Source organism: Halichoerus grypus, chromosome 2 (assembly GCF_964656455.1).
Source record: "Halichoerus grypus chromosome 2, mHalGry1.hap1.1, whole genome shotgun sequence".
NCBI classification, from domain to species: domain Eukaryota; kingdom Metazoa; phylum Chordata; class Mammalia; order Carnivora; family Phocidae; genus Halichoerus; species Halichoerus grypus.
Window position 1 is genome coordinate 103,061,687 of NC_135713.1, and position 18,540 is coordinate 103,080,226.

Here is an 18,540-nt window from a genome sequence, read left to right on the forward strand (position 1 = left end):
AGATGTAGTGTCCCTTGAATTTAGGCAGACTGCAGTCAATCAATACAGTATGGCCGAAGTGATGTTATGTGACTTCTGAGATGGTCAGAAAAGGCAATGCAGCCTCTGTAGAGCGTGCTGCGACACCCTTGCTGGAGTCCTGAGTCTCCACGAAACATGTCCTACTACCCTGACACTGCCATGCTGTGAGAAAGCCCAAAGCACGTAAGGAAACAATGTGGAGATGCCCAGACATGACATGGAGAGAGAGATATCTGGTTGGCTTCTGCATGCTTCAGCTCCAGACACCACTGTCTTCAACCCACGCAAGACCCCAAGCCAGAGCTACCCAAATGCTTCCTTTCTCAATTCCTGATCCACAGAAACTGTGACAGAAAATAAAATGATTGCTGCTCTTTTCAGCCAGTAAGTTTTGAAGAGGTTATATACATCAGTAGACAACTGGGAGCCTTATTGAGCACAGATTTTACATAAAGAACTATGAAAAGTAATTTCATATTTCTATTCATCAATCCTAAGTGAAGAATAACATGAGAGCTAAAATAACATTTTAGATTGAATTAAGACCTTTATAGATTATTGTCTACATTGGTGGTATCTTGAGACCTCAGTATTATTCAGAGCACCTTCATTTTAGTAGATCACGTCTGAAATTGCTGACTTCATATAAACTTAAGATCCTATTACCCAGCTTAATGAAGGCTTTACATGTTACATCATGGTTACCATATTTTACGTAGAACGTAACAGAGAAAAATAAATAGAATACTTAGATATAGTTTGTCTTTTTTTTTTTTTTTTAAGGATTTATTTATTTATTTATTTGACAGAGAGACACAGTGAAAGAGGGAACACAAGCAGGGGGAGTGGGAGAGGGAGAAGCAGACTTCCCGCTGAGCAGAGAGCCCGATGTGGGGCTCGATTCCAGGACCCTGGGACCATGACCTGAGCTGAAGGCAGACGCTTAATGACTGAGCCACCCAGGCGCCACTACTTTGTCTTTTTTTAAATTAATTTATTTTTTGAGAGAGAGACACACACACACACACACAGCAAGTGGAGGGGAGGGGCAGAGGGAGAGAAGATTCTCCACCACGGAGTCCGACTTGAGGCTCGATCTAACAACCCTGAGACGATGACCTGAGCCACAATCAAGAGTTGGATGCTTAACCAACTGAGCCACCCAGGTGCCCATAACTTTGTCTTTTAATTATGAATGGGATGAGATTTACCATTGTTAAAGTGTCCAATGCTACCGGAAAGCTCATACTGATAGTTTCAGGTTTTAAAAAATACTGCCTAAATATTGAGCAATATATAGAATTGTTGAATCACTATATTGTATACCTGAAACTAATTTAACACTGTATGTTAACTATACAAGAAATAAAATAAAATAAAGTAAAATAAAATAAATACTGCTTAAATAAACACAACTATTTGTCAAGGAAGGTGTTTGAAGGTAACTAAATTCACTAAACAAGCTCTACTGCATTAAAAAAACCACAACAGCTATTTTTTATTATTCTGATCTAGCCTTAACAGACATTGTAAAAACTTTTAAAAATGGTCATACAACAATCGACATGTATAGTAATAATTAATTACTCCTTTGGGAAAAAGGAAAAACTATGGAAACAATTCTGCACCTACTATAAATTATCACAATAAAACGCTGAAGTGAACCTGCCCAAACAAATGAACAAATATGATGAATCCACTGGTGTCTAGTTGGCATAGAACACTAGTATACTATACAGGCAGCAGTTTATTCCCAATTTAATGGGATCAGACCACAATATATACAAAATTTAAAAGTGTAACAAAGAAATCTAAAGTGACAAACCTCCCATATTGTGATAATATTCATAAAAATCAGAGAAAAGCATTAGATAGGACATATAACATTAAGATTGCAATACCTTCTTGAGGCTAGAAAGTCCCAAATGAAAACTTAGAAGTCAGAATGAAAACAGAGTTGATCAAAGGAAATTAGAAATTCTGGGAAAAAGTTCTAAAATACATATATAATATAGAGCTAGAAAGGAAATTAGATTTTGGGGGGATGAAATAAAAAATAGGAGACTGTAGGGACGCCTGGGTGGCTCATCGGTTAATTGCCTGCCTTCGGCTCAGGTCATGATCCAAGGGTCCTGGAATCGAGTCTTGCAATGGGCTCCTTGCTCAGCAGGGAGCCTGCTTCTCCCTCTGCCATTCCCACTGCTTGTGCTTGCTCTCTCTCTGACAAATAAATAAATAAAATCTTTAAAAAAATATAGGAGACTGTAAGGGCCATGATTTGAATCACAGAGAATAATAACTGGGGTCAAAAGAATAAAACAATGCAACTAATAAGGAACAGTCATAAAGTTACTATAATTTATGTTATTTTTATAGTGCTAAAGATGAACAGTTATGAACCACAGAGATGAATATAAATTACAGGGGGAAAAGTGCCTGTTTGACATGAGAGGACAGACAGCATGAACATTTTACATGTCTAAATAAAGTCTTGATTACATATTCTTTAGTAAGTTACATATAAAACATCTGAAATAAAACTGCTTTTTTATTTAAACTCTTGCCATATTTGCTAAAAAGAACAAAATTTTTGAGGTTTTGCATAAAGACACATGCAAAATTTAAAAAAAAATGTGTAGGATTATAAAACAATGGTTGTTTTCCGAACAAACTGCTGAGTGTCATGAAAATAAAAATTCAAAGCAAAGACATAATGAAACTCTAGGAAGCAAATGAACATTGGTAATGAAAAGACCAAAACATTCAAGGCAGACCCACATAAAACACTCATTAGCCATCATTTCTGTGAGTCCTGAAAAATGTACAGGAATGACTGGTGTGTAGCATCAACAGTTAGCTCATCAGTATCATGGCCAAAACCACATGATATTTGCAGATAAACAACTCACAATTCCATTTGCTTGCAGCTGACCTGATCTAATATAAACCTTTCAACATTTTGAAAATTCTAAGAGGTTTTTACATTGAACCATTACATTCATGATGGTTAAAAATCCTTAGATTGTAGATGTACACTTTTTTTACACTTGGTCTTCAGTGTTAAGTGAATATAACTGGCAACTCAACATAAACCTACGTGGTATAACAATATATAACACTAAAAAAAAAAAAAAAACAATATATAAAGCTACGCTATGCCCATTAATATAATAATTAGAAACAAAATCCAGAAATTTTCAAATACTTCTTACTGTTGGTCAAAGATTTTTATTTTTTTACTGTAGATTTCATTTTTCTTTTAAAGGGATTTATAATGTTAGGGTGCCTGGGTGGCTCAGTCGGTTAAGCCTCTGACTCTTGATTTTGGCTCAGGTCATGATCTCAGGATCGTGAGATCGAGCCCCATGAAGGGCTCTACACTCAGCAGGGAATCTGCTTGAGATTCTCTCTCTCCCTCTCTGACCCCACCCCCCCTTTTGCATGCACATGTGCGTGCTCTCTCTCTCTCTCAAATAAATAAATCTTTAAAGGGATTTATAATGTCATTTACCTGTAAATGTACAATTCTCAGAAATATATCTTCTCTCATGCTCATCTCAATATCAAAACGAGAAAGTCTTTTGTCTGCTTCTGTACTTGCTGCCCGTACATCTTTGTCAGAGGAGACGTGCTGGGGAAAGTCTAGCATGGTTCGTTCCACTGTCAAGAGAGGAAAAAACCATAAGGACTCATCAAATCAGCACTAAGAAAAATACCTCCTACCTAGATGAATGATTATCTCAATTTAAGTTTTTCATTTTATACTTTCTGTAAAGGTTCCTAAGGCTATCAAGAAACAAACAGCATCTAATGCAGGACTTGGCTGTGGCAGTGGCATTATTAGGGACAAAAAGGGTGTACACTGAGCACTTATCAAAGTATGTTTAGGGTTTAATTTATTAACTGGGAATGCAGAAGGATAAAGACAGTTCTCATAGTGATGCATTTTATAGTCTGGGATGTGGGAGTACGGAATAGTTTGTGAAAAGATAAAGAAGAATACAGGACAGAGCAGCTTACGTGTCAATGAATGGGATAGTAACTCAAAGACAGCAGTACTAAGAACTGGAGCACTATGTAATGCCTTATGGGGAAGGCTGGACCTTAGTATGGGCAGGGTAAGAGGAAGATCTCAGGAGAGGATTGGAGAAGGAGAGACTAGAAAAAGCATGGAGACTGGAAGAGACAGAGATGTTTTAGAAAAAGGCAGACGAGGGGCACCTGGGTGGCTCAGTCGTTAAGCGTCTGCCTTCGGCTCAGGTCGTGATCCCAGGGTCCTGGGATCGAGACCCGCATCGGGCTCCCTGCTCATTGGAGAGCCTGCTTCTCCCTCTCCCACTCCCCCTGCTTGTGTTCCCTCTCTCGCTGTGTCTCTCTCTGTCGAATAAATAAAATCTTTAAAAGAAAAAGGCAGACCAATTTAGTGGGAGGGGATTTGTTTAGAATAGAAATCCTTAACCTTTACTACAGATTCCTTAGAGAATCACATCAAAAACCCTCCCCCAAATGCAAACATTCATACAAGCATAAAAAAGTTCCATACACTTACAGAAGATTCCCAGAAATCTCAGTGGACACATCCAGTAAGCAGCTCAATATTGGGGCTATTCCTGTTACATGATGGTGGTAATGCAGTCTGCTCTAATTTTCACATATTAGAATTGTTTCTTGGGTTTTTCATACATTTGTATTTTGACTTTAATTGGGCAAAAATCTGACGTCAGTAAAATAACGATCTTACAGGAAAAAAATGAGTATGGTTTGTAGGGATGGTTGCGGCTATGCTGTGACAGTGAATACAGGTTTGTTACCTTTAGTACTTAGAAGGTATTCTAAAGAGGTAAAACTTCCACATGTGGTATACGGTAGAGGGTAGAACACACCAAGAAATTGTCCAGTTAAACAAGCTACCTTACTTATGTCAGTCCTCTTAAAACATTGCTACAAATAAAGCTATAAAAAGTTGCCTCAAATATCTGAATAAATTCATAAGGTATGGTTTTAAAAATCAAGTTAAATAATTATTCTTTAAGGATTTCATGTCAAATATGCACTTTTATGTCTCTTGATTAAAGAAAGAATGGAACAGAATTAAAATTTCATACACGCAGCACTTGTTTGATAAAGTTAACTATATAGTTACAATTTGTTTACTTTTTAAAATTAGCTCAAGAAGATATTAAGAAAAAAATCAAAACTGCTCCAGAACTAAAATGAAGACAACAAAATGCAGGAGCCTAAAATTGGAAACATATTCTTAAACAAACCATTTCCTTCCTTACTTTGCCACAAAGACCTGAACCAGACTTACGTTCTTACTGCCAAACTATAAACAGTACCTGACACTAGACAAATGAGGTTTTAACAGCCATTGCAGGAGGCAGATCGAACTCTGAGAATATATACTGATAAGAGAAAGTTAGTCTTTTAAAAAAAAGCTACTCCTAAACTCAAAAATTTTTATGATCAACTCAAAAAGCTAAACTTATGGGATAGCAAGAATACCAAACAACTAAAAGTATATTCAAAAGATGTATTATTGGGGGGGTGCCTGGATGGCTCACTCATTAAGCATCTGCCTTCGGCTCAGGTCATGATCCTGGGGTCCTGGGATCGAGCCCCACATTGGGCTCCCTGCTCGGCGGGGAGCCTGCTTCTCCCTCTCCCACTCCCCCTGCTTGTGTTCCCGCTCTTGCTGTCTCTCTGTCAAATAAATGAATAAAATCTTTAAAAAAAAAAAAGATGTATTATTGGGGAAGAAGCAGAATTTAAGATAATTTTTAAAAAGATTTTGTTTTTTCCCCACTGATTTCTATATTTGTTAAATGTATAAGTCACCAGGCTGGCATACCATCTTGGCCATATGTGACTGAAGAACTGATACTCTGAACGAAGGACAAAACCACATATAGGGAGGGAGATACACATGGAGCTGCCTTCTGGGAAAACTCTGCCAAATGGGGACCAATTCCATCCCTCTTTTTTTTTTTTTAAGATTTTATTTATTTATTTGACACAGAGAGAGAGAGAGAGAGCATAAGCCGGGAGAGTGGGAGAGGGAGAAGCAGGCTTCCCGCTGAGCAGGGAGCCCGATGCGGGGCTCGATCCCAGGACCCTGGGATCATGACCTGAGCTGAAGGCAGACACCCAACGGACTGAGCCACCCAGGCGCCCCATCCATCCCTCTGACTTTGACTAATGAGACCAACCAGGTCTTTTTTATTCGGCAGTTTAAACTCAAGACTTTTAGCCAGATTTAGTGGCTATTAATCAGAGTGAAGCAGGTGGTGGTAAGAGGCAGAAAATGAAACAGAAGAGGTAAGAGAGTCCCTATTATGGTGGGACATAGGGAAGGGAACTCTTGGTGATGAGGGGCTGATGGGGGTAAAGAGAGGACTACGTCACTAGGGCTGTGCAGGATTCTGGACAACCTTCCAAATTCCAGAATACATACAAATGTTTATGATATCCAATTCTACAGATAACCTATGTTCTTACAAAGCCTGGATAGATGGCCAAGGTTGCTTAGTCATAATTACACTCCAGAGTACACCTAACCCTTAGCGGCAACTGACGTGAATCTTCATTCCTTTTAACTCAAAGGGCCTAATACTTATATTACAAAGATAATATATTTTAAGTGTAGGAAATACGGAAAATAGAGAAAAGCAGAGAGAATAAATTTTTAAAAATCAACTGTAAACCTAATACTCAAGAAATTAGCTATTATTAAAATCTGTGTATTTTCTTCTGGTTTCCTTCTCTGTGATTTTTTTAAAAAAGTTATTAAATACTGTTCCTTAACATGATCTTAATGGCTACATAGTGTTGCAGAGGCTGAATGTATCATTATTTGGCCTTTGTACTGGTTGGCACCCAGGGGTTGTTTCCAAGCTTTTGCTATGACAGAGTACCTGTTTAAACATGAATTTATACACAATTTTTCCTGTATCTGATTATTTCCTTAGATTAAATGCCTAGATGCGGAATTGCAGGGCTAGGATATGAACTTCTTAAGAGTTTTGATGTATTATGTCAAAATACTCTCTAGAAAGCAGTTGTATCGAGAAGGTAAATTTCGTAGCACCTCTGCCAACATAATAAAAACATTTTAATCTTATTTAATTCAATTCTAGGCAATTAATTGATTATGGAAAAATCAATGTCTTGTAAAATTGGAAAATGGACTGCCCAAACAGAATGCATAAGATGGGTTATGAGGCCTACAAAATGAAATATGGAGGTATTTCTGCATCCTACTCACCTATATACTTCACTTCCACATCTGCCAGTGCTTGCAAACAGTTCTCATAAGTTACTTCCTCAACATCAAGCATTCCAATAGCATCGTACACCTGTTTGGTCTGCACGATGAGCTCCTCAGTTCTTGTTTTAATTTGCTCTGGTGAAAGATCCCATCTTAAAACATTTCTGCCAGCCACAGTATAGGAAGACATTGCCTGAAGAGGAGACATCACTTCTCTTCCTAAAGTCATTCTGAATAAAATCCTGGAACCACCAACTCTAAAAAGAATCAGAAAAAGAATAAAAATTAAGCACTTGTTGGTCCAAAGTCAATACACAAATGCGTATTATCTAATCAAATTAAAAAGAACTTTTTCATAAAATTGAGCAAATCTCTTTCAGGTGAACACATAAGCACAAAACTAAATGCCTTTGTATTTTTTTTCCTCCTTGAATGGCGATTTAATGGAATTAGTACTTACCAAACAATGAATTGGTTATGTAATTAAATCATGTTGAGAAATAAAGTTAGGTGTCAAAGACATAATATTGTCCTTTAAAAATTAAACCAGTAATCTTTCTTTTTTTTTTTTTAAAGATTTTATTTATTTATTTGAGAGAGAGAATGAGAAAGAGCACGAGAGGGGGGAGGGTCAGAGGGAGAAGCAGACTCCCCGCTGAGCAGGGAGCCCGATGCGGGACTCGATTCTAGGACCCTGGGATCATGACCTGAGCCGAAGGCAGTCGCTTAACTAACTGAGCCACCCAGGCGCCCTAAACCAGTAATCTTTCTTACTTAATTGTTTTTCCTGTGCTGGGATGCCTGGTTGGCCAAGTTGGTAGAGCATGTGACTCTTGATCTTGGGGTTCTAAGTTCAAGCCCCATGTTGTGTGTAGAGATTACTTACAAAAATAAAATCTTTAAAAAAAATAAAAATTAAAAATAAATAAATGTTTTAAATGTTCTTCTGTGCTAACATCCACCTACAATATAACAGACTCAAAAAATATTTTGGGATTCAGCAAGGAAAAATTTTCAAAATGCTCTTTTTATAATGAACAACAATGTAAAGATTTTTTTTACAAAAATTTCATGTAAATCAACTATGGCAATTTGAATTTAAGACTTGGGAAATAAACTCTGGTATTGCTATGATGTTATTCTAAAAGATAAAAGGAAAAAGAGATTAAGTGTATGATACCAAGCTTTCACCTCCGTAAAACTTTAAATAATTGATGCCATACATGTGTATATATGTAATATATACTATGTAGTATAATTTTAGAGCCTATAAATAAAAATATAATTAATAGCTAACATTTGTTGTGTGTTTAGGTACTGTACTAAAGGCTTTCCATTTATTCACTCAGTCCTCACAATAAAACTATGAGGCAGATAATGTGGTTATTCTCATTTTACCAAAGAGGAAACTAAAACACAGGAAAGTTAAGTAACTTGTCCAAGGTCACACAGTTGGTAATATGGTGGGAGCTAGGATTAAAAACATAGTAGAGATCCAGAACCCGCACTCTTAACTACTATGCTAAACTTCATTCCTATTATCTTACAAGACCCCAAAACAACCTTATGTGGTAGGCAGCACATTATTCCCTTTTAATAGATGATGCAGTTGAGGCTCAGAGAGGCTAAGTGACTTATCTAAGGTCATTCACTTAACAGATACTTATGAGCATATACTGTCTGGTCATTGTGACAGTCATCAAAAAGAAACAGGCAAACTGAGTAGGACCCTGCTATTATAATATAGTGGAGAAATGAATTGATAAAAGAACTATTATACTATATTGAGATGAGCGCTATGACAGGGATAAGCAGAGGGAACTCTGAAAGACCACAGAAGGAAGTTTTCTAGGAAGATTTTCCAGAGGGTACAAGGAGCATAGAATCAATATGACGTGGTACTTGGTTTAGGTGTGGGTGGGGGGAGAGAGAGTCAAGGATGTTGTCCAGGATTCTGTCTTGAAACCAGATGGATGGATGGTGGTGGTACCATCACTAAACTAGGAAATTCAGAAGGAGGTGGCTCTTTGTGGGGAAAAGGAGAAATTCAATTTTGGACTTGCCAAGTTTGAAGTGGCTGCAGCACATGTAAGTGGAATTCATTAATATTAGATGATAATTGGAGTTACAGGGCTGGTTGAATTGGCCCAAGGGAGTTTGCAGAATAAGAACAGAACAACCGAGCCTTAACTCTAATTTAGTCATTGAGGTAGAAGGAAACAAGCCAGAATGGATTTAGGAAGTTGTGAAAAGTATGCATAGAAAAAGGGAAGGAGTGCATTAAGTGCCGAATGTACAAATCTCAAAAAAGATGGAAGAGTCTGTTAAATTTAGCAGCAGGAATGTCCCTGATGGCTCTGGCAAGAGCAGTGTCAGTGGGATGGTACTGGTGGAAGTCAGAATCCTATGACTGAGGGGGAGGAAGAAGGTAAAGAACTGGAGAGTGCATCTAAGCAATTATCTAGAGCTGGATGTATTTCAGCTAAGAAGAGAGACTACAGCCTCAGTAAAATAAAACAGGTAAAGTGGGAGTACTTAGGTTATAGTAAAAAAGTATGGGTTTGAATTTAAGAATTCAAAGGTTAAGCAGTCTGACAAGACCCAGGACATTTTTCCCAGAAGTGGGTGGTTGATATAAACGAGGTGGAAGAGTACAAATGACCGACCATCTAGTACTGGATAAACTGTCTATGTGAGGGGCGCCTGGGTGGCTCAGTCGATTAAGAGGCTGCCTTCGGCTCAGGTCATGATCCCAGGGTCCTGGGATCGAGCCTTGCATCAGGCTCCCTGCTCTGCGGGGAGCCTGCTTCTCCCTCTCCCTCTGCCTGCCGCTCCCCCTGCTTGTGTTCCCTCTCTGTATCAAATAAATAAAATCTTTTTAAAAAAAAATAATCTATGTGAACACATAGAGTCAGCAGCTTGAGAGCTGAGCCTGGGAATAGAAAGGAAGACTGAGCCAGAAACCAAAGTCTTCAAAGACTGGAGAAGACCAACCAGGTAGTTGGTGGAGGACATCGTGAGCAGGACATAGAATGATAAAACAAGACTGTGAGCCTCAAAGGCGTTTTCATACAATGGTGAAGAAGTGTTCGCCTGGGCACATAACTGGGGGCAAGGCAGGAGCTGGGGAACAAAGAAGATGCAGTCTTTCCTCCTCACTTTGTGCTATATGGGGTGTGGAAGAAAAAGGGATGTAGAGAAAATATTTTCCCCAGGGTTGAATGGATTCCAGTAAAGGTTAATAGAAGAAAAGACAATCCGGAGAGTATAAAAAAGTGGAGGAGTTTGTTTATTATGGGACAAGGGTTCCAGAAAAAATGAGGGAGAAGTCTAAGAGTAGAATAGATAGCTAGATAGGTGTTGGTTGTCCAGCCATTCGCTGCTTCTAACTAAGTATGTATACATTTTTCTTCCCGGTACCCATGCACCACCAGCTCCCCGCCCCAGTCCATGATCTGTGAAGGTAGCTGTCTTTACCCTCAGAACTCCTGTTCCCAATGTGTGTAAGCGAGCAAGCTTATGTCCTGGACAGCAGCTGGTATCCACCTTAGGAAAAAGAGGAGAACCTGACTTAGGATGAAACAAACACTGTGAACAGAAGAATAGGAAGGAAAGCAAATATTTACTGATATCCCTGAGCCCCTGCATCAGTTAATTCTGAAACCTGACCTAGAGCTACTTTCCAGTTATGTTTAAGCCAGTTTGAAGACAGTTTCATGTTATTTACTTCATAGAGGATCCTAACTGATACAGGAATGAAAACTGATAAAGGAATGAACACACACACACACACACACACACACACACACACACACAAGTATGAAGGTCACAACAAGAAATAATGGATGACTGGAGGGTCTTAAATGCTTGGTGGTGGCTGAAAATAATATGGACGAAAAGTTGTGTGTGGAGTTGGCTGAAAATATCCAAAATAATTATTTCCATAATCCCTCATGGAAACACAGAACTGAGGCCGCAAGGAGGAGTCAGCCATGACCACGACTGACCGGCTTTCTAAGGAAGTTCCAGTAAGAGTGAAGAGGCTGGTCATGGGATTGCTGATGCAATGACCAGCAAGTGGACTAATGACTGAAACATAGCACTTCTGCAGCTTCACCCCGTTCTTTTCTCGACTCTTCCAAGTACAAACCAATTATTACAGATAAATTTTCATTATTGTTAAACACTTTTTTTTTAAAGATTTTATTTGTCAGAGAGAGAGCACAAAGCAGGGGGAGTGGCAGGCAGAGGGAGAGGGAGAAGTGGGCTCCCCGCTGAGCAGGGAGCCCAACAAGGGGCTTGATCCCAGGGTTCTGGGATCACGACCTGAGCCGAAGGCAGCCGCTTAACCGACTGAGCCACCCAGGCACCCCACTGTTAAACACCTTTAAGAGAAAATTACTTCAAACGTTTATTGATAAGATAAACCTCCACTAGTTCTCCTTTGTTTCCTAATATTTATCTAAAGGTTGAGTGTTTGATCACAGCATACGTGATTTTAACTCATTGTAACTGGTAAAGATATGAGCACCTCCACCCTGGCTGAAAAGATATACTCATAATCACCCTTGTACGGTTCCTGTTGCAATTAATGAAAAACTACCCCCTCCTTGAAGTGAGACTATTCCCTGAATACAGAAGGGATAAAAAGAAAGGAACAGAAGTTAGAAACCATAATTTTATGGGTCAAAAGAACACATTATATTTTTTTACCTTATACTTTTTCTAACCTTCTGGGATTCTGTTTTAATCTCTTTCAGGATTTATAATTCTTGTTACCAAAGAAAAGGAGACAAAAGGATTCCCTCCTACTTCTAACTAAAACATTTTGATCTATTAAGAATTTTTCTATCTGCATCGTCTCTGCTTTTCCTCTTCCTTCGTCATTTTGCTGGATTATCCCTATTCCCCCCTGTTATGATTTCAAGCTCATTCAACGCTTCAGATGCTGGTACATTTATCTTTTCTTCCCCTTCAGTGGCTCCGTAGCCCTGGAGAACTGCACCTGTGTGGGAGAACCAGCGCACCTGCAATCACTCTAGCAAATGTGATTGTACCCTTGAGACTCTGGTGAGGATTTTTCTGGTAACTTTTTGCAACTACGAAGTACCAAAGCTGAAAGCAGGCAACGCAGCATGATTCTGTCTTCTCTACAGGAGTTATTACATGTAATTATTTGAAAATGAGACTCTAGATTAAAGCTGAGGTTTCTACTGTGTAATTAAACACTAGTTTGTTTGTTTTTCTTTCTATAAACTTCCAGGCTCTATTATTTCTGTACCATCCATACCTTCTTCATTGTCTCTTCTCTCTTTAAAGCACTTTTCAACACAAAACTCTGAAACTTCTACCCAAGAAATAATACAGCATACTATAATGGAATTGACAGGAAGGTGCATTTGTTAGGGCTGCTGTGTCCTGTGTCCAAAAAACAAATAAGGCTTGGCAAAAACAAAAACAAAAAACAAGTGGCACAGATTTTGAACGAGATCACCAGGTTGCAGAATTTCATTAGGAAAAATGAGCATGCTACAATTATTCTGAGTTAATTACTGTTTTAAAATTTTTGCAAAACATTTTATGGAATGTACTTTCAGAAATGCTCTGACTTATTGGATTCATATTCTTCTAAAGCATAGTTTAAAGGCCTCCATTTCCTGCCATCAGGGCTTCTTTGACCATTCCTGTTCATCCAAATCTGAGCTTCTATCGCCTTTTACTTATGCCATTCATTTTAGGCATTTAAATTACTATCATCCACCTGTTCAATTGGCTTGACTCATACTCTAAATTAGACTAGGGCTTTCCCAAGCACAATAACCACTGTACATATCTTTTGTCAAAATCCCCAGCCCTATCACACTGCACACTGCTGAGCACACAGTAGATGCTCATTTTGCACCTGAGATGGAACTGATGTGGCTAAAACACTGCAGCAACACTATCTTCCTTCAACGTCACAAATAAATATCCATGCAGGGAAATGTGTTTTATTAGAACCAGGACTAGAGTGAAGATCATTCTGCAAAATGTCCTAACTTCTATTCCCCCAAATTTACACTTTATCCATGTCCTCATCCTTTCTCTGAAGTGGTGGCATAGCATTTCCTGAAACTTCCCCAATTCTTTAAAACACCTGGCAAACAGTCCTAGTACTGACTTTAGAACTAATGTTTTAAGCGGCTACTGAGGACTGTAATGCTCCCAGACTGGAGTTATGTTTTCGATCTCAGCTCAAACTTCACCTTCTCCAGGAAGCCTTTTTTGACTATCTTCAGCTGTTTTAGGAACTGTTCCTCTGTTAACCAATAGTACTCTACATGTCCAATGACCAAAGCACTTATCATACTGAAGAGTAATCACCTATTGACTTGGTTGTGTGTCCAACAGACCTTGAGCAGAGACTGGGTTTTAGTGATACATGTAGACCCTGAACCTAACATTGTTTGTGGTACATGTATACTTTAACAGTGACAGGCTTACCCAAAAAATTCCACTTAAGGTTATTTAATACTTTTCTTCTATTATCTACATGTCCAATATACAAGTAGTTCCATTTGAGAGTATTCAGCCTCTGTTGAGCATTATATAAAGCTCTCATCTGCAATTAGAGAAGATGGTGCAGACAGGAAGACAGCAGGTATTGGACTCAAGCATCCTGAATGTTGCTAATAATTTTTCTTCTGAATCGACTGCTGAATTGGAGGAACAAATTCAGGATTAGTACTCAATCGTTACTGAGCCCTCCAGTTTGGGTACTTAGAGTTCTCTAACAAAGGTAAGCATCTGGTATTTGAGTTACTAGTGGTCTAGGCAACAGCTTTTTCATGTAAGGACTTTTTATTTTTGTATTTTATTTTTTTAAAGACTTTATTTATTTTTTAAAAGACTTTATTTATTTTGAGACAGAGTGAGAGCGAGAGAGAGAGCATGAGCAGGGGGAGGGGCAGAGGGAGAAGCAGGCTCCTCGCTGAGGACCCTGGGATCATGACCTGAGCTGAAGGCAGATGTTTAACCGACTGAGCCACTCAGGCGCCCCCATTTAAGGACCTTTTAATTTGGCTTAGGATAGACCTGTTCCATGAACAGAATGTTATAGAATTACATGCCTTAGAATAAGTCACCTTTTACCAGTAAACAGAGACTCAGAGTCTTAGCCAAGATTATTACTTTTGATGTTCTTTAGCAGAACTGATGTCCAGAAAAATCCTTCTAGCTTGACTACTGAGTTTACAGGGAATACAATTAAGTATGATAATCTCTTGAACCTCTACCCATTCCCGTGTTTTTTCTCTTAGTTTTAAAGAAAGAGGTGTCTTCCAACTTATGGTCTTCAATTTTCGCGTCCTGCAAATTTTCCACTTACTGTCTCCACTTCCTTGTCTTATCACTAATTTGTCTACATTATTTCACTAAAAGTTCCCTGGCAAAGCTCACTTTTACTCTTTCTTAGTCCTTCTTCCACTTTTCTGACCATTTATCTTCCGTCTCCTTTGTTGGCTTCTCTTCCCGTATCCACTGAAAAAAGTTGGTGTCTCCCATGATTCCAGCCAGATGCCTAGCTAGAGCTCCAGACCTGAAGACATCTCAAATGTAACATGTTCAAAATTTGATCTTTCTCATGAATGCCTACTCCCAGTTTACTCATCATCTAGGCTCTGAAGCTAGAAACTTGCCACATATATGACTGATAAGTATCATCATCACTCCCACTATTTATTAAGAGCCTGCTAATGTGCTGGCATTATATCAAGAGTTTACATGATTTTTCTTATTTAATCCTCCCAAGAAGCCAAGAGCACATATTAATAACCTACTTGTATGGCGCATGGAGAGTAAAGTGTCAAGATCACAAAGTAGATGTGGAGCTGGGATTTAAACTTAGATCTGCATGCAAAAGCCCATATTCTTAACTACTATGCTATACTCATGTTGCAACCGCATCCTAGAGAAGGAAAACAGTAGATTTCTCACTAGTCACACCTCCATGATTGTCCACCCAGCTCATAATGGGGAGAGAATCAGGCAAGTCAAGCATACATACTGACGTCACTTGTCTCATCTGTTATCTATACCACTCCCTGGAGGAATGCTGCAAGGGCTGGGGAGGAGTGCCCAACTTCAGCTTTCATCCAGCTCTGAAAAACAGGCCATGTAGGCATAGGCAACTTAGAGTCACCCATTTCCAAAGACTAAAACACCTCAAACTGGGACAACCACATGGTTACTCTTTGCACCCAGGTCTCATTCTTTTCCAGAGCCCTTTGATTAACTGTTCTCAGGTAAGCAGTAAACTACTTGAAAAAGTGTACTCACCAGAAGCTGCAAACACATTCTTAATGTACTCAAGCAAACAATTTTACATTTCACATAGATAAAGTTCAGCCGAAGCATTCTAAGAAAACTTTCATGCAACAAATGCTAGTTTATTCCCTGGTGATTTCTCAGATAAGATACAGTGAGCTATTACCATCATCTGTGAATATGCCTACACTCCAGATTATATTATCAAGAAAAGATTCATCATAAAGGAATTTTCCATGAAGTAAATTAGTTGTTTCAGTCATTCCTTTAATTAATACTTACTGAGGTTACAAAGGTGAATAAGACACAGTTATTGCCCTGCAGGAGCTTACAGACTAGTGAGGAAGAGACAAAGAGACAGAATACAAGGCAGCAAATTTTATATGAATAAAGTGATGGGGAATTTAGAGGACAGAGCAAGCAACTCTGCCATGGGGAAGTTCTGTATTTCTCACTCTCTGCATATGGACAGACAGACAGATACACACACACTCCTCTTTCTTTTATATCCTTTGTATAAAATATTTTATTTTCAATATTTTATTATTATTCTTATTAGCTGTTGCTAAATAGCTAACAGAATTGATCTAGAGTTACTACACTTCCATTTTATTTCAATTAGCATTTGTGGAAGGTCTTCCAAGTGTATTCCAGGAAATGTTCCTAACATTAGCTACTTCTAACTTCTAAATTCCTTAAGTTCAATGTTTCAGGGTCTATATGTCAACTGGATACTTACTCTATACAATCTGTATTAAAAAACTAAAAAATAAATGATACATCTAAAGACTGCTTTGGTCTTTTTTTAATCTATAAGGAAAAAAGCATTAATTTATAAGTTAAGTCCCTATGAAGTGCCTGATACTCAGTAGATGCTTGTTGAATGAATTAAAATTGGTATGAAGATTGAATACCAGCCATAGACTGGCTGGTGAAACTCTCAGAAGGCTGACTGATCTGTTTCTCCTAAGTCAAGGGAAGAATGAAGACATTCTCTTTCTAATTCTACTAGAATGTAAGCTCTTTAAGAACACAGTCCATGTCTTAGTCACCTTTGTGTTTCTTGGCAAATGTGGAAGAATGTCTTAGTGCAAAGTATACATGTTGTAATTGTTGAATCAATGAGATAGAAAAGTGATGAAAAATCTAAATTTGTCCTAGAATGACTATTAAGTTCAGCCCAAGACAGCAAGTAAATAAGGTAATAAGGCAATCAAGAGAAAGTGCCAAGACAATAAAGTTGTTGAAGAAAAGTAATTAAGTAAGGGATCTATCATAAAGATACTTTGAGTCATGGACACATTATCTACAGAATATGCCAGGAGATTTGGAAAGTGAAGTACACAATGAGACTGCTATTGCTTCCACCTGCTGGTATGGGAAAGTAATTTCTTAGATTACACAGAAAATGTTTAGCAGCTCTAGGAAAACTTTGAAAAAAACAGTGAACTTTCAAAGTGCTCTTGCAAAGGCAACACAGCACGCTTCCCATAAAGAGCCCATTCACAAAAATGTATACCATGATCTCAGCCACAAATACTTTGAATACACGGCAGAACTATCCTAAACATAGAGACATTCCAGTGGCCTTTATTTTGAGTAGCCTCTTATGTCTGATAAAGCTAAAAGCAGTATCTATTTTCTTTCATTGTACAGTCCCTTTTTTTGCACTCCCAGAAGTAGCATTTAAATTTGATGACTAATGGTCACAGAAATTCACACATGCGAAAATACACAAATACATAGAAATGAGTGGATATAAAACTGGTGAAATGTGAATAAGGTTGGCCGATTGCATCAATTCCATATTGTAACTGGGGAAAACTGTATGAAGTGGATATGGGACCATTCTGAGTTATCTCTCATAGCTGCATGTAAATCTGTATCTCAACATTTGAAGTTTTTTTTTTAAAGATTTTATTTATTTATTTGAGAGAGAAACACAGAGGCAGCAAGAGAGAGCACAAGCAGGGAAGAGAGGGAGAAGCAGGCTCCCCGCTGAACTGGGAGCACGACTCAGGGCTCGATCCCAGGACCCTGGAATCATGGCCTGAGCTGAAGGCAGACGCTTAACCGACTGGGTCACCCAGGCACCCCTCAAAATTTAAAGTTTTTTTAAAAAGGTGGCTCAGTGCTGTATATACCACTTGTGGCTCCTTTCAGGGGAGGGAGAATCAAAGTATGACTGGTTTTTCCAAAGTATAAAATCCATGACTCCACAATGACATACATGAGTGAAAAAGAAAGAAGGAAGGAAGGAAGGAAGGAAGTAAAGAAGGAAGGAGGTAAGGAACCAAGGAAGGAAAAAAACAAGCTTCCGTACAGGTAAATTCCAAATATTTGGTGTAGATACTCCAATGCTCAAGAAGGTGAAGATTAACTTCTCTCCTGCCTTGGGTATGGGCTGCACTTAGTGACTTGCTCCCAAAGAGGAAGGGCATGGAGAAGTGGAGAAAAGTAACTTAATAGGAGAGAAACCTGGCAAACACTACCTCAGCCAACTGACCAAGATTAACATCATCAGTGATGTCGTAGACATCGTGTACCCCTAAACATGATATGATAAAAAGGGCACAATAGTTCTGCAATCTTCTTCCCCAAAACCTATAACCTTAGTCTAATTGTGAGATAAACACAAATTGAGGGATATTCCATAAAATACCTGTTGGTACTACTCAGAACTCTCAAGGCCGGTAAAAACAAAGACTGAACCATTCTCATAGCGCAGAGGAGCCTAAGGGAACATGTGGATTAAATATAATGTGATCTCCTGAAAGGGATTCTGAAAGAGGAAAAGGACATTAGGGAAAAATAAGTGAAATCTGAATAAAGTATAGAATTTAATTAATAGTAATGTACACATATTGGTTCCTTGGTCGTACTAAAAAACCACTGTTGGTTCCATAGTAATGTAAGATGTTAACATTAAGGGAAACTGGGTAAGGGAT

The 18,540-nt window shown here is 38.5% G+C and overlaps 1 protein-coding gene across 2 annotated transcripts in view; it reads right to left on the reverse strand.

Moving 5' to 3' along the window:
* The window catches only part of NLN (neurolysin), a 92,686-nt gene that overhangs the window by 47,514 nt on the left and 26,632 nt on the right, over positions 1-18,540 (reverse strand). For both annotated transcript variants that reach the window (XM_036117449.2, XM_036117451.2), the window contains exons 2-3: positions 7,286-7,545; positions 3,533-3,681 (exon numbers count right to left, since the gene is read on the reverse strand). In XM_036117449.2, the coding sequence (XP_035973342.1) occupies positions 3,533-3,681; positions 7,286-7,545 (409 nt within the window). The remainder of the gene's footprint in view (positions 1-3,532; positions 3,682-7,285; positions 7,546-18,540) is intronic.